General features: G+C 40.2%; 1 protein-coding gene across 1 annotated transcript; it reads left to right on the top strand.

The window, feature by feature from the left end:
- Positions 1–26,495, top strand: FRMPD1 (FERM and PDZ domain containing 1). The gene is made up of 15 exons (XM_053465829.1): positions 1–101; positions 3,686–3,843; positions 5,405–5,507; positions 7,718–7,763; positions 8,330–8,434; positions 13,003–13,098; positions 13,863–13,988; positions 14,384–14,503; positions 14,763–14,899; positions 18,123–18,249; positions 19,918–20,013; positions 20,922–21,104; positions 21,684–21,828; positions 22,173–23,036; positions 24,538–26,495. The coding sequence occupies exons 1-15, from the start codon at positions 1–3 to the stop codon at positions 26,493–26,495; spliced, it is 4,365 nt and encodes a 1,454-aa protein (XP_053321804.1).
- Positions 26,496–26,880: the final 385 nt, after the last annotated feature.

Genomic DNA, 26,880 nt, shown 5'->3' with positions numbered 1-26,880 from the left:
ATGGAAGATCCAGACTCTCAGCTATTCCAGACACGCAAAGGACACCGCATAGAACAGATGGTAGTAAGATGGCTACGACGTTCACGGGATAATGCATCATGGTAAGCCGAAATTCAGCTACTTTTAGCTGTTGACACAACTGCTTGTATCAGGTTTAATATTGGTCTCTTCTGGCGGAAAGTGGCCAGTGTTCTCTGTGTAATCCCTTGTGATTTTGTTATGTGTTAATTATGTTTATCCTTTCCTGCTTCCTATGTTTGTCAGTTTCCCCCACTGTAGTAAAGTGGTTATATAAACTATGCCCAGACCCAAGGTGTCCACCATAATGCTGGCTGAGCATAATTGCAGGAGTAGTCCACAGCAGCAGAGATTTTTTTTAAATTAAAAAAGGCTAATGTTAGCCTCCCTCCCAGGACCCTTACACACTGCCTTTACACACACCTGCCCATAAACACATATATATACACATACACTGCCTTTACACACACACATATACACTGCCCTTACACACACATACATGTACACTGCCCTTACACATATACACGTACACTGCCCTTACACACACATATACACGTACACTGCCCTTACACGCACATATACACATGCACTGCCCTTACACACAAACGCACACACACATATAGACTGCACTAACACATTCATATATACACATACACTGCCCTTACACACCAGCTAACAAATACCTATACTGCTCTCACACACACCTGCCCATACACACTAAAAAGAATACAAACACATACATACACTGCCCTTACACCCCTTTCTCCCCATCTCTTACCTCTTCCACCATCCTTCTGCCTCCATCCTGTATCCTGCATCCTGTGGTGGGAGCGCGAGGCGATACTCCCTCATCACTACGTGCCGGCTATTGCTGCATTATTTGCAGGCGCTTAGTGATGAGGGAGCAGTAAAGCGAGGTGTGAAGTGACAGGCCTCGCGCTCCCTAATATTGAGCAGACTAGAGGGAGATTGGGATCTCCCAGCTAGTCTGCAGGCTGCAGCTGCTGATCGGGCGGCTGTGTGCCCCCCCTGCAGCTGCACCTGAAGTCAGTACAGATCTCGCCTCAACCTTCCTCTGCCCCTGCAAAGCGGGACAGAGGAATGGATAGGCGGTACTGCGTGACAGAGACCCAAAATCAGGACTGTCCCGCCTAAATCGGGACAGTTGGGATACATGCATTCAGAAGATTTAAATGCCCAAACTTCCAGCGCCATCATCATTCCCAAGGAATCCCCTCACTCCAACAGGGACCGGAACATGTCTGTAGGGACCCTGATCAAGTCTCCCAGATCCCGCTATTTCGGTATTGTGATGGGACTGACCCGTACCATGACTGGGTACACCCACCAGACCCTGCTTTTTTTTAAATGATAGAAAGTGTAAAAATAAATACCATCATGTATCTCTCATCTATGGAAAAACTCTAAAAATACAGATCTCACTACATATTTTCTTAAAATGGGCATGTTCTAATTCTGGGAGAGCTCTGAGTTGCTTACCCTGGGAATTTCCCAGGTATTGTATGTGCATAACCAAGTTCAGAGAGTAGTCACCAGTAGTAGACAAAATCTGTTGTCTATCCATGAGTAGTAATACATTAACAGTGTTACTTAAATGTACACATGAAATGTTATTCTTGAATACGAATATTAACTTAAAGTTACAGTGCGTTTTCTAAATTTTATAACTAAATAAATGCCCCATTTTTTTAGTTACTTTAATCATAAAATGCTTTTCATAAGATATTTTGCTGTTTTAAAAGCTTTTGAGGATTGGGATATGCTTTGCATTTTTAAATTTACTATAGAACTGTGTACCTGAATTATCTATTACTCATTGTCATACCTGGGAACTTCTTCACTCCATCTACCCGGAGCCTTCCCTTGCGAGACGTGGCCAGGACTCCCCACTGACGTCAGCAGGCGTTCCCGCTGACGTCTGGGGCATTCCTGCTGGTGTCAGAGAGAAACACTCCCATTTAAAAGGCAATGGGAGGGGAGCAGGGCATGTCAGGACCCCTCAACCCGGAGGATTCGGGTGTTGACTGCTTCCCCGGAGATCTCCGGGTCAAACACGGAGAGTTCCCAGGTATGCTCATTGTATAAGGCCGTAATGACATACTTTTGTGCGTTTACACATACTTTACTTTCACACTCAGGACAAATTGTTTCATTTAGTGATTCTGAAAACATTTTCCTCTCCAAGAAACTTAAGTTTTTGAATTTTTTTTTTAATAATTATATTTCATGTTCTTATCAATATGAAGTGTGTATTTTATTGATGTTGTTTTGGTAGAGTGGCTACTAATAGATACTGCCCACAATGGAGTGGAGAGCAGGTTATGATATCCTATCCCAGTGGTGCAAACAGTGCAGGCCAAGTGCAGGCCAAGTAAAGCCAAGTGCAGGGCAAGTAAAGCCAAGTGCCGCCAACTCGCCTGTATGTACTTTTAGACAAGCTCCTTCTATAGTAGGCCAGCCCAATTTGGCCAACCCTGTTTGAAGGCAAGCCTGGGGATTAATTGGCGCTAGACCAGCCCGTCCTCGCAGAAGAATCACATATTCTACTCTCATTAACTAGACAACCATTAAGGAGCCCTGTCTTCTTATATCCAAATACTTGCAGTCATAGGTCATGCATTGTATGGCTTACAATTTCAAACCACTGACATTTTCACTGTGGTCATTGCATATTACACTTTGCATAGTGTTAGATGCTTCTGAAGGAAACATGGTGCTCCCCCCTATGACTAAGGCTAGTCAGCCTAGGCCAGTAGGAGTATTAATAGTAATTTGCCTTTTTAACATATTAGTGCAAAACAGATAGTTTATCAACCAATTATTCTATCTACGGAAACAAATTTTGTTGTGGCTGGTGGATTCCATTATAACCACTTAGGCAGGCAAAGAACCATTACTACGCGGTTGGAAGCATAAACATTTTTAGTAGACATATACATATACTAGAAAATCTAATACGTTATAATTAATAAATTGGGTAATTACATATCATATGCTATACTTCCTTCTACACCCCTGTCCTTATAGGCATTACCTAATTGTGTTAAATTGTAGCCTAACTGTCTGTAATGTTTGACGCTATATCTACTTAAAATTAATATGCTACTGGGGTATGTTATGCTAGACTGTGTAATGGTGGCACCTTTAAGCAGACTTCCGGCATCCATGCCGAAAGAGTCCTTGTCTGAATTGTTGTTATGCTTTGCCACATTGCACATCTCTATTGAATGACTCGCTTATGAAGGAATTATTTGCAACAATCAAATCAAGTACTCTGTGCTTCTTTTGTAGACCGTAATAAACATCTGTACGTAATATGAACCAGTTTGCTTGTAATTGTATAAACCATTTTTCCCCTAGATTTAAGCTTTCGCTTTTCTCTGTATACCACTAGGATAGGGGTACATGACTGACAGTAGTATTGATTCCAATATGAAGAGATCCTGTCATACAGACATTTGTGGAAGGTTCATTTTAAACACTGTTTATTCACATGGTGAACCATACAAAAACTACACTTACATCCATATTATATTGATCTAATATTAAGGGAAGGTTTATGCCCTGACTGGCTAATAGATAATTCTCTTTTCCTGTTACTCGTGTGCATTTTCTGTGATCTGTGTTCCATTTTTCTATAACACAGTGTCAGGATCTCAACAGGGGATACTCTGTCTGGAGAGCAGAATCAGATAGGATGTTCCTTAAAGCTCACAGTGGTGATCCATAAAGATTTGCTTCTCCACAACTATGGATTTGACATATCTCGTAAGCCTCCTCTTGCTATAGCAGCTGTCACTGCAGGTAAGTCTACAACCTGGATTTCTTTCCTGCGTTGCTGTTTTTATTAAGGACATGGATAAAGTATACGTTAGTGCCTTTAAAAATGTAGATTTAAAGATAGTTGAAGGACACTGGGTATTTGCCCCCAATGGGACAAGAAAATTACTCAGAGGTGTTCAGAATGGATTGAAATTGTGAAAGAAGGGAAATGTGGAGGCCATTTAGCATATAGATGGGGAATTAATTAGTATTTTAGCAGTGAGTTTTGTTTGAGAATGGGAAAAATATCATGTCATCACAGGTGGAGGAGGTGTCAGAATTTTCCAGCCAAAAGAAGGGATTAGTTTTCCAAGTGAGTAAAAAAAAGGGTCAAAGGCTACAGAGAGGTTGAGTAAGGAGAAGTGATCATTAGCAGCGATCAGATCGTTAGTAGTTTTGCTGAGGGCTTTCTCTGTAGAATGTTGAGGACTGAAACCAGATTAGGAAAGGGTCAAAGAGAAAGTTAAAGGAAAGAAAGTGTGTTAGGCAACTATAGACTAAATGTTACAGTAGTTTGGAGACCATAGAACAAGAAAGATGGGAAGTTTTTTTTTCAAAATTGGAGGGATAAGAAAGAACATGTTTAAAGGGAGGATGGGAACATGCCAGTGAAAAGAGAGAGACTGATACATGGGGAAAGGACATTGGGAATAGAAGGTAGGAAATAAAAGGGATTGTGGCCAAGTGGGTGGGCACAAGATGTGTGAGGACAAGAAGATGTCAGAAACCACATGAGGTGATAGGACAGAAGCAGTTCTGGCTGCTGGCAAGAAGAGGGGTTGAGTAACAGTGTAGCACCACGAGGAAGGCTCTTAGCCCTGATGCTTTCTATTTGACATCTTAAGCGGTCAACAAGGTTTTAGGCAGTGAAGGTGGAACGGGAGAGAAGTGCTGCGGGACAAAGTAGGTTGTGGAAAACATTACAGTACGGTTTGGGGAGATTATTGAAACAAAGTGCAAAGTGTATAGTGGTGCAAAAGAACCTTTTGGAGGTGGTAGGTCTGTTAAGTGTGCTATGGCTGTGCTGGAAGGAGTGGAATATAGGTTACCGGGGTTTTACCAGGTTTGTGGAGATCTGTTAGGTAGGGGATGGGTGGGAAGCATGACAAGGCTGCAAGTTGGTGGCCAGACAAAGAAAAGGTGGTGCTCAAGCATTGCGCAGATAGTACAGAGAGTCGGAGAAGACTAGGTCAATTTAGTGGCCATCATAGTGTGTGTGGGGGATGTGGTCAACAGTGAGAGACAAAAGGAAGAAGTGAAGGAAACCAATTAAGAGAAAACGCAGAGAGGTTCTCTGGGTATATTGTGAGCCGAGTTTTGTATGGGGATACTAAGGAGAGAAATTGAGTGATCCATGTAGCAATATGATCAATAAATTAGGATGTAGGACCAGGGGATTAGTAAATCTCTCTTACATGCATGACTAATGCAGAGGAGAGAGAGACATTCAGGAAATAGGTGGAATACAATGTAAGCATCTCCCACAATTCAGCTTTCTTAACAGGATAAATTAACTAACAAATACTGTTCTTTCCACTCACAGGCAGTCCAGCTGAAGGAAAACTTTTACCGGGTGACCAGATACTCAGGATAAACAATGAAAGTATTGAAAATATTCCAGCTGAGCAGGTGGCAGATATGGTCAGGTAACACATTCTGTGGAATGCTCTGAATGCTTATTTCACCAGGGAAAGTATTGGTGATTTTATTGTCTGCTGCACAAATGATAATGTTGTGTATACAAAAGACACAATATATTCAAATGTATCTAATGCAGCATATCTTGATGATCCATTTGCCAATTACCAGTGCCCGGTTTAACAACAGCAAGAACAATGAGGGGCAGACAAGTCTGTTAGGTAAGGATTGAGTTGTCAGTTAAGCAGCAGTGGTAACTAATAAATTAACTTAAAAGCATCCAACTTAGTAAACTAAAAGGGTATATTTATTCTTAACAAAGCTTTCATTGTGTCAAGTGCTATTCACTGAAGGGAGAGTTTGTATAAGGGTTGTGTTTCCTTGACTTCGCTATTCATTGTATAAGTCCAACCCCAATAATGTTTAGTTGGCCCTGTAAAATAAATAGTTAAATCAGTGAGGTTTCCACAAAGTTGCCTCACCCATTGAGCTACACATTATGCAGGGCCAACTGAGCCCTCCTTCCTGAAGAAGTTTGCCAATGAAATCCTATCATAACAAATAGTAAAGTGAGTGAGTTAAAATTACAATTCTCCTGCAGACTCTCCAACCCACTCTGCCTTTAGTGAATAAACCCCACTGAGCTGATCTTGTTAGCCATGCAAGTCTGTCTGTCAAGTTACACAACCCTATAGAGATGAATGACTTTCAACATCAATTGACCTCCTCCTGTGAAGTCAAGATGAATTTGACTAGAAACTCAACTCTCAGTTTAACATTTTGTGACTAGACCACAAGGTTGATTTTATGTCAGAAAAATGTATGAGATCGTCTATGAATGATCTTCTTCAACGGCAGCTGAGTAAGTTCTGGTAGTGTGCAAAATGTATATTACAAGTCTCTTGTGTATCATTCCATCCAGGCAGCATAATGTTATGGTCAATCTTATTTAACATAATTAAAGCACCTACCTACTTACAATGGTTTTGCATGCAAAAAAGGGAGTTTATGCCCATTAGATTTATGCATTCGAATTTGTATGAATATAATGAAATTTGCCAGTTTTGTCAATTCATACGAATGTCTGAAAACGAGGAGGGAGCCACATTGAAACAAAAAAAAATGAAGGAACACCCTCTCTACCAGTTGGCAGAACAAGGGAGAGGCTATTTTTGCCCTTTTGGCCCTTTTGCAGATCTGCACAGAGAGGCCAGAATAATGAAGATAGATTCACTGAGAAAGGGAAGCGCTTAAGCAAACCTGTCTTATTCTGGTCTCAGAGTGAACACCCGCAAAATGGCAGAGCTTCTGGGCACACCCTCTCCCCCCGATTCTAGGCATGGGGGAGAGGGTGTGCCCGGACGCGCTGACATTTTTCTGAAGTTCACCGAGAGGCCATGTCCGTGGAGAAGCGGATAAAGAAAGAAGACACAAGAAGCAGCATAAAGAAAAAATACAGAATAACAAGAATATGTAAGAGAAGAAGCAGTGCTGCACAACAAGGAGACAGGGACGTAGAAGTAGTCGGCTGAGAAGTTAGGGTGAGAGTGAATGAGAGTGTGAAAGAGTATGAGAGAGCAAAAGAGGATGAGTGACAATGAATTTTGTTTCCAAATGTAAAATAGCTTTTTCCTCCAAACAGAAAGGGGAGGAAATGAAATCTGTTGTTCAAAAAAAATGTCTGAATTAGTTTTTGGTCCATTTGCTCACTTCCAGTTCCATTTGTAATGTGTGACTGTAGGAACAAAATTTTAACTGTATTTAACAAAAATGCTGATTTTTTAGGAGGTGAGAAAAAAACAGGGAGATATATTAAAATTTTCCTTACTGGTTTACTTATGTGTTATGCCCAGCCAGCTTTGTTTTGCAGGAGATACTCCCTGGGTTTGGACCTTCATAATTTATAGTGATTTCAAGGAGTTGACATGTTCCTCCTGCAAACTCTTTAGCGAATAGACCCCATTGTGAAACGGGTGCTTGAGAAACCCCGGCCACATGTCCAGTTTCTTCCTGAAAGGTGTGTTCTCCCATGTAATACAATACTAGTAACTTCACAGGTTTAGAAACCGTTGACCTGGGTAACTATTGGATTGTCTTCTATCTAATCCTAACAGGGCTTTATTGCTTACTATGGAGCTATTAGCTGAAGTTAATAGAACACTGCTGCCTGAATGTGTTGAAAGTAAAGGCAAACGTATCTAATGGTTTTATTTTGCAGGGAATCGGGGGATTCTGTTAAGTTGACTGTGCTTCGAAATTCCTTGGTAATTATGACAATTATTATAAATACATGTACTGTATATTACAAGTAAAGAAATAGTGGAAATGTCATTCAGATGGAATTCCATTGCTAAATCATTCTCATGGCATATGTTAGACTGACATGCAAAAGCATAAAAAACAGTAAAAGAAAAGACAGCGTGGGTCTTTTATGTTCCATATCCCCCATTTCGGCTCCCCCCGCCTCTCCTGTGTGGCTGTCTTTTATTTATTATACACTGCTTGAACCCACTGTAAGGAAGTGCAGCACCATGTTATTATTAATAGTATTACCGTACTATCTTTTATTTATATAGCGCCAACAATTTACATGTTAGCCTATGTTAATGTGCATGGACCATGTAAGTATTTAAAACATTCTTCCTAATTTTTTTATGCATTCATTTTTTTAAGTAGCCAAATATAGGAAGTTAGTGTGACTGCTCACTGTAAACCCATGATCCCTCAAGCTTATTTTTACTTTTCCGATAAATATTATTATAGAGCTGTGTCTTGAATTGTTCTCTGTTCGTTTAACTGTGTAACCACATTCTTAATCTGTGTTTTGCAGAGTCCCAAATCATCCTTTCTTACTGCAGAAAAACGAGCGAGACTGAGAAGTAATCCAGTGAAAGTGAGATTCGCTGAGGAAGTGATTGTAAATGGCCATACTCAGGTGAGTGTCACGTATTGACACTGTATTGACACTGTAGTCACAGAGAGCTTAGCGGTATATTACAGAGCACACAGCTTTGGGCTTGTGCAGAAGAATCTTCCTGGAATATATAGACCCTAGTCTGACGCCAAGAATATGTGCCACAGCCTGCTAGCTGCTATGGATTGCAACCAGTGGCGTCGCTACAGGGGGGGCAAGGGGGGGCAAGGTTATTCCTTGCCCCCCCTGTTGCCCCCCCTGTTGCCCCCCCGCCGAATTTGTAACCCCTTGACTGCTAACGACGGCATGGTGCTGTCGCTAGCAGTCCCAGTCAGGTGCTAACGACGGCACCATGCCGTCACTAGCACTACCTTACCTTGATGGAGGTCTGTGGACCTCCATTACCACCTACCCCGGCGATCTGCCCCTCAAACTGAAGTGCATCACCGGAGCCACCCGATCTGCCCGGTGACGTCTCGCACAATGACGCGATGAGGTCACCACGCAACTTTATTAACAACTGACAATTGTCAGTTAAAGAGGTATGGGGGCATGCTGCTTAGATGCCTGTATCTGCCTTTAAATTATTTAAACAAAGTAGTTTAACTTTAAAAAAAAAAAAAAGTTTAAGTATTCTAGCTAAATGATCACTGTGGTAGCCAATGTTACCACAGCGATCATATAGCTATAAAAAGTCACATTCCCTTTTTAAAAATGGCCGATACAAATTTTTAATCCTATGATCCCTTTGATCATGGGGTTAAATTTAGCCAACGGTAGAGGGAGGCAATTTTTGAAATCCTGATGAACTGCAAATATTATTAAAATCAGCCATTTAGCCTGTGCGGTACGTGAGTAACCATATCATCCCTGGAGCGCCTTGCATTTTTACTGCAAAACTTATTTTTGCTGTAAAAGTGATTTTTTTTCTCCCTTTACCATCATTTCTTTGGGATTGTAAGGGGAAAGAATGGTGTGTGCTTCTGTGAGTGAATGTATTTAAAGTATGGTGTGTGCTTCTGCGAGTGAATGGAGATATGAAAGGCGTGTGAATGGTCAGTAATTAGGGTTGAAGCCTTGACGTGGCATTACTGCTCACGTAGGAAGTTAAATTATGGCACAAAAAGTACACATTTGCAAAACGATTGGCGCATCAAACGAGGGGCTGCATGTGTTTCTAGTACAAACCTGGAGTGCGCAAGACACAAATGAACATGTCGCTATGGATAGAAAAAACATATTTTCTAGCCAAAGCGGCATATTCCATCATTATTTGTGCACTCAACTTTTGTCCTACAAATACATGAAGCCCCTCATTTGAAGCTCCAAGGGGTGTAGTTTCTTAAAATGGATGAATTGTCTGAATGAGGGAGAGCATGAGTTAATATGTGGATGAATTGTCTGAATGAGGGAGAGCATGAGTTAATATGTGGATGAATTGTCTGAATGAGGGAGAGCATGAGTTAATGTGATTGTGCGTATCATAGATGTATTATTGTGGAAGGGCAAAGATGGCACTAGCAGGATGTTTGAGCCTTGGGGACCAAGATGGCACAAGCCGGGTGTATATGGGACAAAGATGGCAAATCATATGTGTGTTATCTGGGTGTGCAACCTGTGATCTATCCCTGTAATTTAGGGGGTTTTAAATATACCATTAATGCTGTGTTTTTATGTGAATTCCAATTGATCTATACCTGCAAAGCTGGGTTTGTGTGTTCTTCTGTAGATCCATATCTGCTATGCTATGTTTCCATACATTATTTATGTATACCTGCAAATACAGGGTTTGTATGTCTTGTTCAGTTGATTAATACCTGCAATGCTGTTTCCATGTATTTATTTGATCTATACCTGCAATGCTACGTTTCATATATTATTATTGTATACCTGCAAATACAGGATTTGTATGTCTGATTCTGTTTATTTGATATATACCTTCAGTGCTGAGATCACAAGTGAATTTAAATTGATCTATACATGCAAAGGTGGGTTTGTGTGTTAATGTGTTGATCTATACCTGCTATCGGCAGCAGGGTCTAATATTAATATATATCGGCAGCAGGGACTAATATTAATATATATATATCGGCAACTGGTGCTAATATTAATATATTTGGGCAGCAGGGGCTAATATATATATATATATATATATTAGCAGCAGGATCTAATATTAGGCCCTGAAATCATTTAGTGGAAAAGTTAAGGTATTGTGTTGTTTAAAGGATTTCAAGGATTAGTCTTACTAAATTGTGGCTTCAGGCTTCCCATGTTGAATGATCAAGTATTGTATTGTCCAATAACAAAAGTATCATTCCATAGCACATTACTTTTGGCTATATATATATATATATATAGATATATATATATATATATATATATATATATATATATCTATATATATATATATGTGTGTGTGTGTGTGTGTTTTTTCAGTGGTATGATTTAATGGTGGAAATTATTAATGCCCCCCCAGTTTGACTGTGGTATCTTGTGTGCCCCCCCTATATATTGTTTCTAGAGTCGCCACTGATTGCAACACCTATAATACTCATATAGCCAAAATGTATTGTGGATCTGTAGTCTATGGGGTCATAGTAAACAGAGGTTGAAAAGCTGGAGGTTACTTATCCCTTCTTAGTATGTTGAGCTATTACATTCTTTGAAAAGCTTTTTAGTCTGACACCATGTAGGGCGATCACATTGGCCATTTTTACAGTACTGTTGCATACCTCCCAACATTTCAAAATGTGCAAGAGGGACACTTTTTTAAATCAATACAATTGCACTTTACAATGTCGCGCTTGCATCGCTACTTAAAACACGCAACATTTTTGTCAGCACAGTCATGCATGTTAAAAATAAAGAACACATCGGATTCCCATGAGGCTCAGCCAGACATACTACTTCCATGATGCTGGCTGAGCATCATGGGAAGTGCAGTTAACAGTAGACGTTAGCTGTGAAGTACAATTCCCATGATGCTCAATCAGCCAGAAGTTTAAATTCACAACTAACACCTGTCATATCATCTGCTGTTAACTACAGTTCACATGAGGCTCAGCCAGACATACTGCTTCCATGATGCTGGTTGAGCATCATGGGAAGTGCAGTCAACAGTAAAGTTGCAGATTCTAGCTGTGAACTACAATTCCTATTAGTCACCAACAGCAGAATTTTTTTTTTTAATTAAAAAGAAGGCTAAGGCTAGCCTCCTCCCCAGGACCCTTACACACTGCCCTTACACACCTGTCCATACACACACACATACACTGCCCTTACACACACTTGCTCACAAACACACATATACACATACACTGCCCTTACACATGCCTCTCCATACACACTGTCTTTACACACACCTGCCCATAAACATACATATACACGTACAGTGCCCTTACACACGCATATACACATACACTGCCCTTACACACACCTGCTCATAAACACACATATACACTGTCCTTACACACACATATAAAAATATACTGCCCTTACACACAACTGCCTTTACATACACATATACATGTGCATTGTGCTTACACACACATATACACATATACTGCCCTTACACACAGCTTACAAATACCTATACTGCTCTTACACACACCTGTCCATACACACACACAAGCTTACAAACACATACATTCATATACACTGCCATTACACCCCTTTCTCCCCATATCTTACCTCTTCCACCATTCTTCATCCTCCATCCTGTGGTGGGAGCGCGAGGCCTGTCACTTTAGACCTCGCTTTACTGCTCCCTCATCGATACGCGCAAGCTATTGCTGCAGAGCACAGGGATGATGTCATATCCCCATGCTTGGCATTATTTACTGGCGCGTAGTGATGAAGTGACAGACCTCGCGCTCCCTAATGTTGAGCCGACTACAGGGAGATCGTGATCTCCCAACTAGTCCTGCAGGCTGCAGCTGCTGATCGGGCGGCTGTGCGCCTCTCTGCAGCTGCACTTGAGGTGAGAACGGCTCTCGCCTCACCCTACATCTGTCCCCGCAAATCAGGAAAGTTGGGGGGCATGCTGTTGTGGTCACTAAGTTGTGAAAAGTTTCTCTGTCCTGTGTTTTTCCATAAACTCGTGCACCAAAACCTCTCATCTTAGAAATAAACAAGAAATTTGAGATTTATTTCACTAAGGTAACCTTTCGAACCCTACTGTTTCTAGCGGACTGTATAGTATGCATTCATACATATACCATTAAAATTAGTTTTTAAAAGACGGTTTACTTTCCTATACTGCCTCTCCAACAAAGAATGCACATTAAAGTACTTTGTAAGCTAGCAGTGTCCCCACACAAACTGCCCTTGGAAAATTGCATGTCTGTGAATGGCCAGGGATTGGGTTTTTTATATTCTAAATTTTCTTTCTCTTATTCCCACTGGCAAAGCATTACAACAAGTAGCAGCTTAGCTTAAAACAGATTTCATGGTGTGATATTTTCTGAAGCGTGTGTGACGTACATAATATCAGATCAGCATCTCCAATGAATAGACATGCAGCTATCCCCATGATATTTACTATCTTGTAAAGCTCTGTATGGATTTAATGTTATCTGTTTTATTTGTAGGGGAATTCACTTCTTTTCATGCCCAATGTTCTCAAGGTTTACTTGGAAAATGGCCAGACAAAAGCATTTAAATTTGAGAAGAAAACAACTGTAAAGGTATTGAGAAAAAACACAGCAATCACACAATGATAAATATTATCTATTGATTTATAAAGTGCTGTACAGTGGGTACACAGGACAGAACAAATAGTACATAAAAGGTAATGAGGGTCCTGCTCATATGAGCTTACAATCTAGAGTATTGGGTTAAAACAAAACAAAAAACAAAGGGTCACAGATTCAGAAACAATTTTAAGTATTAAAGGGATGCTTCAGCCATCACCTGAGCTTCAATGCATATGACAGGTGAGAAGTCTCTTTAAATGATTTGGTCTTCCTTGGAAATGCGTTGGTGATTCTGCAGAATGCACCCATATGCCTTTTGCCCCCTCCCAGGGCCAAACACACCTCCTGATATCTGTTTGCCAGTCGACTCCAGTGCTAGCTTGGTTAAAGTTGCAGGGGGTTTAGAGAGCTCCCCCATGTGTACGTCCCTTTAAATAAAAAATTTAAAATAACATAATTATTCATATAAAAATATATGAATACACATAATACAATAATAGTTTATGATTAAAATAATTTATATATGTACAATATGAGGGGTAGATTAAGCCATCTGAAATATACCTTGTTTTCTAATTTATCTCCCCATTCCCTCAACATTGTAAGCTTGCGAGCAGGGCTCTCTCCACCTAATGTATCGGTTTGTCTTCGATCTAAGTTCTAAGATCTTACTATGGCATTTCAAATGGTGATTTTTATATTGTTCTAAAATATTTGTACAAACAGTTGTTTAAAAAAAATGACTCCCATTACAGGATATCATCTTGACCCTTAAGGAGAAGTTGTCAATTAACGTAATTGAGCACTTTGCACTAGCTCTGGAAGAACAGTACAATATTTCAAAGCTTTATCTTCTGCACGAGGATGAACTTATAGAACAGGTACTGGCATTTACATTTAAATACCAGAGATTTGTAGATTTACATGTGTGTGTGTGATCTTGATCTTTAATCCTTTTGCTTCACCAAATGATGGTTCCTAGTGCAGGGGATCATCTTTCAACCAAGGTGATTCTGGGGGAACTATCAGCACTGTCTGTGGTAATGTGATCATGTGGGATCGAGCAATCTGTTTTGCAATATGAAGCGTTGTTTTGGGGGAACCATGTTATTGTGACTAAATTCACATGTCAAACTTGTGGTGATGTATTTTGTTTAGTGTTACTGAGTTGTTTCTATATAAAGTATAAAGTATTAAGGCTGTTTTATAGGGATTGTGGTGAAAAACACTATGTTACCTAATACTATTCCTAAGCGATTGTCATGCTAAATTTTAGGTGGTGCAGAGAAGAGAGTCTCATGATTACAGGTGCCTCTTCAGAGTCTGTTTTGTACCCAAGGATCCCTTGGATCTTCTGCAGGAAGACCCAGTTGCCTTTGAATATCTCTATTTACAGGTAGACATTTGACCCCGTAAGTTCCAAGTAAATGTTTTCAAACAGATGTTTCGTGAGGGCAGCGTACAGACTTAGTCTGAAAATTCTTGCTTTAGAGAATAAACCTCTAATAGACTAATGACCTAGGTAAGTAAACCACATTTTATATCAAGAGGTTATTAAAGAATAATGTTAAATAAATAAAACATTCTTGTAAAAGTTAAATAGCTGTATGTTTCAGTATCATTAATGCTGCCATTATGTTACTTCCTCTCCGAAGAGCTGCAGTGACGTACTTCAAGAAAGATTTGCAACTGAGATGAAGTGCAGTGTTGCTTTAAGACTGGCTGCCCTACACATACAAGAGCGGATTCACACATGCGGACAGTCCCAGAAGATATCATTCAAGTACATAGAGTAAGATAATGATGGATGCGATACCAGTATTCTGGGTATATCACTGACTATATGCAGCATTGGCATATATATATAACAGGAAAACAATGGCTTAGGGAATTAAAGTTAATGTTGGAATATTTCACCCACATCTGAATAGGCATCCAGACATAATACTTTACTCATCACTATTACATTCCCTGCTCTTGTAAGGTTTTATGTATATGTCAAGAGCTAGAACTTTTTGGTTATGGATTATTGATTTATTGAGTTATTGTTTTCTTTCTCCCCATATGCTTGTTACAGTTTCCCACTTTCACTTGTTGACAGCACTGATATAAATATGGCTTGCTTTCTGCCTTTACGACCTGCGCATAACAGTTGTCACCTCATCGCTTGTCTTGTTCGCAACTGCTTATTGAATCAACCTCCAAAATATGATTGTGCTGTTACCAATGATGTGTTTGGACACCCATGCAAGATAAAAAAAATGTGTTGGCACATACTTGGTAGTTGAAGGGACTTGAGGAAGTGTGAACCTTAGCGTTTCATTAGGGTTCTTCAAAGAAAAGGCAGGGCTTATCATAAGTGCTCCTTGTGACATTTCGGTGGTTATGATGTAATATTTTGTTTGCCTTTTTTGACCTAGAACAAAATGACCTAAACTGAACTCTAATTTCTATTTTTAATAGATTATCATACCTATCATGGACTTACTTTCCATACCTGAGTAATAACATAGTATTTCACTAAAGTAGCAAGTCAATCAAGTTCAATGCAGACATTCATTGGTTCATCTGCTCCTCAGTTAAAACACTATAGTTAATTACCCCAACATGTCCATCATACACACCATTTCTGCACTGTTCTAACAGTTAATCAACTGTATTGTAATGAAGTATTGCCATGTAAAGTAAAATCTCTCCCTGCATTATTTAGGCCAGGGCTTGACAAATTTGTTGTGAATCTAGGCGCCAGGTAAAAAAGTTAGGAGCCAGGATTTTTTTAAACTAACAGTTGGTCAGGAGTGATCTGATCATCATCAGCCCACTTACTAAACTCACAGCGCTTGACCTGGAAGCACCCTGGACTTTGGCTGTTATGGCTGTTTTTTTATTTTATTAATTTTTTAATTTTATTTTTAACTCTTTCGATGCTGATGTTCCATTGGAGCACAGCATTGATTGATATTTAGTCCCCACAAGCTTGTGGGGACAAATGTTAACCCCTGCAATGCCACAAATGTCATACACAATTGTGGCATTGAAGGGGTTAATGCTGCACTGTCGCTCTCATGGAGCGATCAGGCAGCAGGGGGGTGTTGGGGCTGGTCTCCACACTCATGTGGAGACCAAAGAACCCTCTCCCCTGTCCCTGAAGCTGCCTCTGGTAGCTGGGACTCAATTGCTGGTCTATAGACCAGCCATTGCAGGGAGGGGAGTCTTTGATGACTGCTGTAGGCTTCCATGCCTACAGGAATCATCAAAGGGCTTGTAGGGGCTCGTTTTTGCTGTTGCTGGTCTGCCTGGGCTTCCAGGCAGACCACCAGCAGCAGAGCCCCGTACAAAACGGGAATTAACCCCTAAATGCCGCGATCGCGGCACTGAAGGGGTTAACGCTGCACTGTCGCTCTCATGGAGCGATCAGGCAGCAGGGGGGTGTTGTGTCAGGTCAACACAATCAACACACAACCTCCTTCCCTGAAGCTGCCTGTGGCAGCTGAAAACACGATTACTGGTTTTGCAGCAACCGCGTTTTCAGCCTACAGGCTCACTCCGTGGGAGTGATCTCAGGCTCGGGGGCGGGCTCTGAGTGGCTGTGCTGTCTGCCCAGACTCCTGGGCAGACAGTAGCAGCAGCGCCCCCGTGTGGTGACTCAGCCTCTTACATCCACAATTTTTTCTGGATGTAAGAGGCTGACAAAACCTAGGCGCCAGAACAAAATTCTCTGTCGCCATGGCGACCTGGCGCCTGGGATTTGTCGAGCCCTGATTTAGATTCAGTAGGTGTTCAGTTTAAAGGCATTTATGTCAATATAATACACCAAAAAGAAGCATCACAATTATGCTCCTGATTGTATTTCAGGGTGAAGTTTTTTTTATTATTGAACAAAATATCTTTTTTGGGAAACTGTGATACATACACTCACTGGCCACTTTATTAGGTACACCTTGCTAGTACAGGATTGGACCCCTTTTGCCTTAAGAACTGCCTTCATTCTTTGTGGCATACTTTCTACAAGGTGCTGGAAACATTCCCGAGATTTTGGTCCATATGGACATGATGGCATCACGCAGTTGCTGCAGATTTGTCTGCTGCACATCCATGATGCGAATCTCCCATTCCACCACTATCCAGATTGAGATCTGGTGAACTCATTGTGATGTTCAACAAACCAGTTTGAGATGATGTGAGCTTTGTGACATGGTACATTTTCATGCTGGAAGTAGCCATCAGAAGATGCTCAATTGGTACTAAGAGGCCCAAAGCGTGCCAAGAAAATGTCCCCCACACCATTACACCGTCACCAACCTGAACCTTTGATACAGGGCAGGATGGATCCATGCTTTAATGTTGTTTACCCCTGCCATCTGAATATCGCAGCTGGAATCGAGACTCATCAGACGACGCAACATTCTTCCAGTCTTCCATTGTCCAATTTCGGTGAGCCTGTGCAAATTGTAGCCTCAGTTTCCTGTTCTTAGCTGACAGGAGTGGCACCCGGGGTAGTCTTCTGCTGCTGTAGCCCATCTGCTTCAAGATTCGACGTGTTGTCCATTCAGATATGGTATTCTGCATACCTTGGTTGTAACGAGTGGTTATTAGTAGTGGCATTCGTTTTTGGGTCAACATGAAAACGAACACGAATAGTGCGTTTTCGACGTTCAAACCGAAAAACGAAGAAACGACGTTGGCAAAACATCTACTAATCTCCCTGGTCCCTTCCCCATCTAGCCTACCTTATCTACGCAGCATCGCAGGGGTTGACGAAAGTGGAAACCCGAAGGTTCGCCGTCAGGGTTTAAGGGGCCGTGCGAACGACTCTATTGGTTGCCTGCAGGGTCCTCCTCTGGCATCAACCAATAGGCTCACTCGCTCAGCCTCAAAAGCTAGTAGAGAGCATTACTGAGTAATCTACTGTGAATCTGTAGAAAGACTGGGTCACTGACTCTTACTGAATTGTGCCTTATTGAAATGTGCTATGTGACTTGTTATGTAAAAATAGTCTGTTTTTATCTCTACAGAAAAGACTGGGGAATAGATAACTTCTTATCTCCAACATTACTACGTAGTATGAGAGGGAAAGACATCAAAAAGGCCATTAGCTTTCACATAAAGAGGAATCAGTGCATTCTTGAACCAAGACAAAAGGTAAAACAGATTAAAGCTGCTTTCCCACCTGCTAAATTTAACTCTGCTGAGATTTAACACAGAACTGATGGTTTGTCGCTATGGAAACAGACAAATCTAACTATAAAGTTTCTTTGATTTTTTTTTTTGTAATTACACTTTCAGGAAAAAATATAAGAGAAAAGTATAGTTAAAATGATACCATTTATTGGCTAACTGAGAGTTTAATTGCGAGCTTTCGAGACCAAGTTGTTAGGTCTCTTCCTCAGGCATTAATCAGGAAAGAATATAAAATGGCATTAAGCATAACAATTTAGAGAGCACAATATTGCGGATATGTAGAACATGTTAAAAGTAGAAGTACAATGCCTGTATAGCAGCTATAGCTTTGTTTATGCTTTTTGTTTTCCTGTTACATTGAGAGCGTGTGGTTTTCATTCCCTGGTGAAAACCCCAAGAGGAAGAATGGTGGGATACACTCTTATGAGTCTTGTGTTTTCTGTGGGGAGACATTAGCAAAAGCCATAACGCACATTAGAGATGTTGGTATTATTTCACAGAAGTAGATACAGAAAGATTATGTGGGCTTTGTATTGCTCGATAATCCATCTGCAGTGTGATATATACATGACCACCCTTTGCCGTCAAAACAGCATCCATTTTTCTAGGTACGCTTGAGGAATTCAGCTGGTGGGATATTCTAAACATTGCGGAGAAATAACCACAATTCTTCTGTGGATTTCGACAGCCTCACTTGCTTCTCTATCTTCATGTAATCCCAGACAGACTAGATTATGTTGAGATCAGGGCTCTGTTGGGGACAGCATTTCCAGGACCTTGTTCTTATTTAAACTGAAGTCATTTGTTAATGACTTTGGCTGTATGTTTGGGGTCATTGTTATGCTGCAGAATGAATCTGGAGCCAATCAGATGCCTCTCTGATTGTATTGGATAAAGAATAGGTATCTGCCAGTACTCCTCAGCATTGTGGAGACCATTACTTCTGACCAAATCCCCAACTCCGATTGTAGAAATGCAGCTCCAAACTTGCATGAACCTCTGTCATTCTTCCCTGTTGCATGCAAACACTTATTCTTGTACTGCTCTCCAGCAGTACAACAGTTCCTGTTATTTTTCATGAACAGTTGAGTCACTTGTGATATGGAATTTTTATACGCCATCAAAATCCCTGACTTTGTGCAAGTGTACCTAGAAGAATTCATGTTTTGAAGGCAAAGGGTGGTCACACCAAATATTGATTTGATTTAGAGTTTGTTTCGGTTTACTTACTTAACAGTTTTTATTAACCCCTTCAATCCCCTATGGACGTACCAGGACGTCCAAAAAACGCTTATTAAGAAACCCCTAAGAACGTCCCGGTACGTCCAGGCCTTCTTGCAGCGTCAGGGACACATCCCTGCCGCTGCACGGGAGATCAGGCTGTCGTTTGTCAGCACGGACTCCCCACTGACAGCAGAAGCCGGCATTGCCGGCTTTCTGCTGTCCGATCTCCTGTAACAGCTTCCGGCATTAAAGCTTTTTTACAGCCTTCTTTGCTCATATTTACCAAGGGTGCCAATATTAATGGAGGGCATTGTATATATATATATGTATAATATCTATACTATTTGACATGATTAATACATTTTATACTTCTTTAACTGAACATACTGTTTTATCTTACTATAGAAACCTGTATCTGCGGCACAGGTCCGACTGCATTACTTAAAGCTACTGGGAGATCTGAAAACGTATGGAGGAAAAATATTTAATGCCACATTAATGGTGAGTATTTGTTAAATTAAAGGTCTCCCTTTGGCAGTCCAACGTATGCTCTTCATCCTATAATGTTAACGTTCATTAGATATCAAATGTTTTATTTAACAATTTGTGTGGAATGTAGCACTAATATTTTAAAGGGAACAGAATATTACAAATAAACTGAAAAGTTATATAAATTGTACACATTGAGGAAAGAAAATAAGACTTTGTGGTTTCAACTACTGGTTTCTGAAAATGTGGGTTTCTGTCTGATCTGTTAACCACCTGCATGAATGAACGCTCACCTCAGTTCTTACATACACTTAACCTTGGACTTATTTTGCTATACATTTTTATTATACCTCATATAGCCCTGGATGGTATGGTTGCTACATGTTTTGCCATTACAACCCAATATCCCATAAGCAGGCACAAATGCTAGTGCTTGAGTAAAATCATACATTAAGTAACGCTACGCAAGGGATTCCTTTGTAGTAGGTGGGCAGGGCTGCTGCCAGAGCCTCCATAAACTAAAAACATAATTATTATGTGTGTGCCACTAGGTTGTACCTCCCTCTATACCTACTTCTGCACATAATTATTGTTTTACTTTCCATTGGCTGTATCCTTCATTTCCTATTACATTTTACTTTAAGGAGTGTGAAAGGGCACCCCTACCTGAATGTCTATGCAGTCCACCTAGGATTCTGATGTTTCATAGGTAACATGATGTGAGTTAGCTGGAATGTAATTGAAATTGTACCTGGACATTGTAAGACTGAAACTTGCCTATTTACACCCCATATATAAACATAAATATAAATTCAATTTTCTTATAATAGATATGAAACAGCCTCCAATGTCTATTAAATCAACCTTTATGTCTATTGGGTGGTGCTCTTCTAAGAAAACCCTTTTGTTCTTTTTCTTAGCTTCAGGACAGAGAATCGTATGTGACCTTGCTGGTTGGAGCCAAGTATGGTATCAGTCAGATCATCAACAATAAACTGAATATCATGACAACATTAGCAGAATTTGCTAACATCACCAGGATAGAGCTATGCCCAGAGTCTGAGAAAGTGAGCCTGGTGAAGGTCTACCTACAAGACATCAAGGTAATAGATCCACTGTACAACTCACAGCCAAACCACCAGGGCTCTTCTAGGGCAATTTGATATGATATTATATATTTTTTTCTTATTTTTTTCCCATATTCTATTGTAATGCTTATCAGGGAAATACACATTTATTTTAAGGGAAAGTTAAGCAGTTTTATATAGTCTTCCCCACTAACTTGTCTAGCAGGCTAACAAACTAATGACTGGACCTCTGCCCACATGCACATCTAACTTGGTTTGTGTATGCCTTTGTATCATTAAACAGAGCAAACTTTCAGTTCACTGGCTCTGAAATTTAAATTCATTTTTACAGGAAATATTATTCAGTGAAGCATGATTTATGTTGAAAGAATAATGACTCTGTAAAAGATGACACGCACTAAAAACAGTGAATTATTTTAACACTGCATGTGTAAAAGTGTCAATTCCATCCATCTTCATTATTCCTCAGAATATATGTGGCAGGTAAAATATAAAGTTACTACATTTTTATAGAACTTTAGTATATTTTGGAACCTTTGGGTATATTTAATTATTTTCTTTAGTTTTGCTGACAAGATTTTTATTTTCTTAAAGCCTCTTTCTCTGTTGCTGGAGTCAAACAATGCAAAGGATATATCATGCCTTATTTCTGGATACTGCAAGCTGTTTGTGGATTCTGGAACTTCTGTATTTACATGGCTTGGTCATAACCAAGTGCACCGAGTGTCTGCTGAAGAAGGTAAGACCACAAAACGGTAGGTTGTTATGTGTTGTCGTATGAGGCTTTGGCTGTTTAAGCCTTTCTAGAGCATAGGGTTTTCTTTCTTTACCTTAGATATAAGGAGTGATAAAACCTTGATTGTTTTATCATGGAGTTTAGGCTGCAGATATGCTATTAAGAGTTACTAGGAATTCATGTAGTTGGTAGGATACTTGACTTTTTAAAAAGTCGCCTTGATACCAGAAAGATCATTGACTGGTTCCAAATAAATATGTAATTTTATGTAATGTTTCCTTACATACGATTTCACACATTTGAAATTAAATATATTTGTATTAACTTCACGAATTCATTTTAAAAAGGTTATGAATCTCGAGTCTGCAGTGATTCAGAGGAATCATTTGAAGTTGATTCTCCTTTGAAGGTCTCATCAGATCGTCACTTTATGAAATACCCCAATATAAAACCACTAAAAGAAGAGGAGGAAGAAGGTAATGGAGAAGGTGATGAGGAAGAATGTGTTCATGAATTCAAACCAAAGCATGTCAAGAAAGACAGTGGTGTCGGAGAGCAAGAGAGCTATGATAGAGGGAATAATGATACAGACAGTATTTCTGAAGCCTCTGATTCTGTTAACACTGAGAGTCAAGGTTACAAAATTAGCTGGTCAAGTGATTCAATTGATGCCCTCGAAGAAGATGACCTGGAAACATGTTCTTCAAGTAGACCAGAGTTCTTTCAGTTTTATACCCACAGCTTGAATAATATGACAACGGAAGACCAGAGTGTTTTTAATGACAATCAAGAACTAAAAGAAGACAGAAGGCTAGAATCAGATCCATTACTTTGTTTTTTGCAACCCAGCAGCAGAACAGACACCATTATGGATTCATCAGAGCACATAGATACAGAGGGTAGATATGAGGAGGAACCACTACGTTTTTCTCTTGAAAGTCAGTTTGTGGAAAGCAATATCATGGAATACTACAGCCTTTGCACCAATGTCTCACCAGCCAGTAGTGTGGACAAGAATATTCCCAGTAGCCCTGAGAACTGTGTGAAAATTCCAGCCACTGAAAACAAACACTTGAGTGCTTACAATATAGTGTTTAATGAAGGAGTGGAAGCACCCATCTTGGATCCTCCACCTGGTTTCGGGGACACCAGCTCTGATGAGGAATTTTTTGATGCTGCAGAAAGATTTATACCAACTCTGACTTCATCAGGTAAGAACTGAATAAAAGCCTGTACTGTACTGTCCACAGCCATTAGCTTAGCCAGGACTAAGCCAGACCCATTGTGGCTCTCTGTACTGGTCAGGAGGGGAACGAGTCCCAGATGCTTAGTTTGGACTCCTCCTCATCTGACAAACTGCACTGAACCAGGCATTTGCTCACACAAATCTCATATAAATGCTTTTGTAACATTATTTTACGCCCGAGTCTAAAAAAAAAGTCGACAATCACCTCCTAAGCTTAGCCAGTGTTACTGAAGTGCCTTGGAGCATTTCAAACGCCCACCTTTCCTGACCCTCCTGAGAACTTTGAGGTTCTGCAGCCAACCATGCATTTAAATATCTTGGAGTCTCTCTTTTTCAAAAATGGTTTGATTGAATTGGCTGGTTTCAGAGATGTCACAAATAATGGATAGGTCAAATGTGACCTTTTAACACTCAAACAACCAAACAAACCCATCATGGGTGGTATGAATATACTCAGGGGATGTTGCTAAACACATTATTGGGGTATTGTTTGGCAGTGACATTTACCAGGAAGTATAAATTCATTCCTGAAGTACTATGTGTGTGAAGCAAAAAAAAAACCTACTACAAACTTTGGCAAAAGCTGGTAAAATTAGTGCATGAAACAGTTAAAATACTAGCAGTTGAAATACCCTGGGGTGTTTAGTTTTCAAAAATATATGGTTTCATTGGGTAAATTGATGTCCGAAATAGGGCATGGGCACAGTATCACCAGATGTCACTGAAAAATGCGCACCTCCCAAATGTGGCTCTTTGGCCCCCAAACAGCAAGGCAAATTCATACATGGACACATATAGGGGTGTTGGACATATACCAGGAGCTGTATATTCATACCTAAAGCACAATGTGTGTGGAAAATACACACACACACACACACACACAAAGAAATACTGCCGCAAAGTTTGGAAAAGGCTGGTGGTAAAATGTGTCCATGGAAAGAGTTAAAATACCAGCATTTGAAATACCCTGGGGTGTTGTTAGGGACCAGTAACCAGACTGACGGAAAAGTAAAAAATAAAAAAATCCTTTATTATATAAGTAGCAAAAACTTAATGCCAAATCGTAGTGCTGTAAACAAGCCAGGGTCAGGAACCAGAACGGTAGTAGGAATACGGAGGTCAGCGGTGTCAGGGTACAATAGCAAGGAATCAGGAGCCGGAAGGGTAGTCACACAAAGTCAGGTCGTACACCGGAAATGAGGAACACACTTGGTAGCCAGAGCAAAACAGGCAAATAGAAACCTGCATAGCGCGTTGGCACACCTTTGGGGAGATAAACTAGAGATTTAGCAGCAGAGGGGCTGCAGCCTCCTTGGACCTGCCAACCTAACCCAGAATATGCATACATAGTTGAACTAGGAGACAATACACATGTATTATGCATCATTGGTTGCTCAATGAATACTTATATTTAGTGTTAACACTCTAGTTGTCTGTCACTAATTACTTCTTTTCATTCTTCTCAGGTTCAAAATCAATGTTCAGTACAGATAAAACAATGTTCCCTTATCCAGAAAATACATATATGGGCAAAAAGCAAAAGGATTTAAGAAGGCCAACCAAACTTTTGAGAAAAAGGCGGTCATACTTACAGACAGACTACACATCCCAAGTCACATTTCCTTTGTCACCATCCAGTTCTTCAGAGGCTATAGATCATGTGTGTTGTTATGAGAAAGAATCTCACATGTCTGTTGGTTCTCATTCTCCAACAGTATCTTCTCTAAAAGACACCAAGGGAGAGCCTGCCCTGTTAGAAACTAAACCACTTTTCCAGCACAAACCCATACTAAAAACCAAAGCACCTTCACCAAACATAATGGAAATGGAACCTGACACCATGGAAATAAAGTCTGTGACAGACACTGTGACATCATCTGTCTCCGCTATTCGTTTCAGAAGTGACTCCACCGCAGAAGAGACAGAACAAAGCAGTACATGTTATCAAACCAGTATTCATAATCAAGAGACCTCCCCCGCTTCACCTAACTGGATGATCGCAGAGTTCAGTGGTCGAGCCAGTCCCTCCCAAATATCTCTACAACTGGACGACCAACCTGATTCCAGTCCAACGTCATTCAGTTGCAGTGACAATAATTTAGTTAACACCTCCAAAGATAGAAAAATATTAGATGACTTTGAGACAGAGATGAAAACATTTGAAGACACGTGTAAAAACAGAATTCACGATGAAACAATCGATGAACATACTGGTTTTAATTCTAACTCAGATCCTTTAGGAATGAAGTCACTTTATTTTACTCAGCCAGAAGAACCAATATCTTCCATGAATTGTGTAGGAAGTCCTAACTCTCCTGGCTGTAAAAACAACAGAAACTGTGTAATTTTGGTATCCAATGGTGAAAATGTGCCTCTTGGTGATGAGGAAGAACATATGGTAAGGTACACATCAGCATCAGAAATAGAGAATGCACCTGATATGACTGAATGCTGCAAAGTTGACACGGATGTATCCGCAACTATTTCCCAAACAGCACTATGCACTTTAGAACTTTCTCATGATGAGGAGGCAGAGGATTGTGCGCGTTTAGTAAATTCAGAAACCCAATCAGGGAGACAGGACCTAGTGGATTCTTCTCTTGAACGTTTTAGACTGAACTATAGTGAATGCAGTATGGAAAATGTAAGTGACATGGCACACAATTCAGATCTAAAAAAATATAATGAAGCTAGAGTAACAAAACCTGGAAACTGCAGCTGCCAGTTATCCTATGCTAGCTGTTTCCGTGGTGTAGATGCTGAGACGGATGATGATATGGTAGCACCAGAACCCCTGATCTCCTCATTACCAATGACAATTCCTCCTGTATCAGAAAACAGATTGTTTGTAGAAAACAACCATATTGCAACAAATGGCATCAGTGATGGTAAAGATCATCACGAAGTTCTCAATCTCTTAAGAGCTAGAATAGAAGGCACACCCTCTGGCTATGGCAAGCTGCAAGATAGTGTGCTGGACTTGCAAAAAATTTTAGAAGATTATAAAAACAAGGGGAAGGTGCACCCTCAAGACAAATGCGGTATAGCTTTTTCTGAACAAAAGTTATCTCTTTCTGGTGTGTCTCGTAAGATGATGTCTACCTCCCAAAAGATTCTGAGATCAGACCAATCATCCGAAGAGATGTATCGAGCAGCAGAAGAAACACTCTTCATTCTTATACACACGACAGAGGTTTGCCTCCAGTTTTCCAGTTGTGTTCGATGCATTAAACGTCAGCAGGATGTCCATGTTAACCTTCAAGATCTTATATGCACTTATAATCAGTTAGTCCAGGCGGCCAAAAAGACCTCGGAGACTGAAGGCAGAGACTTACATCTTAAACTTTTGTCTCGCCAGTGCACTGCTCTTACTGCTGCTGTTTTTTGCCTGACACAACACTACAGGACACTGTTATCATTGTGAAATGAAACATTTCAAAAATGCTTTCACAAACAGTGGTTTATTGAAAATTTGCACAATTTTGCTATGACAAATCCAGATAGTACATCATAGAACAGTATGCAGGTTAAAATAGGCACAAAATAGATCACTGTTCTAGCAGTGTTTTTTTGTTTTGTTTGATTAGACCATTTAAGTTTTGCTAACTTCATGGAATAAAATGAATGTCTCTGTTTTCCATCAGATCTAGTCCGGTCAGTTAGTTAGTATTTACAGCACCAAATAGTATGGTTTACCCTGCCAATAAGATCAGTATTGCCTTACAGATGTCTTGCATTTGGATCAGTGGATTTTTGCACACACTATAGGGGTTATGTAAACAAAATGGTACAAAGGTACAAAGTTTAAA

This window comes from Spea bombifrons, chromosome 1, assembly GCF_027358695.1.
Source record: "Spea bombifrons isolate aSpeBom1 chromosome 1, aSpeBom1.2.pri, whole genome shotgun sequence".
In the NCBI taxonomy this organism is placed as follows: domain Eukaryota; kingdom Metazoa; phylum Chordata; class Amphibia; order Anura; family Pelobatidae; genus Spea; species Spea bombifrons.
Note: the sequence above shows the minus strand (reverse complement) of the source record. Positions and strands in the feature narration are given on the sequence as shown.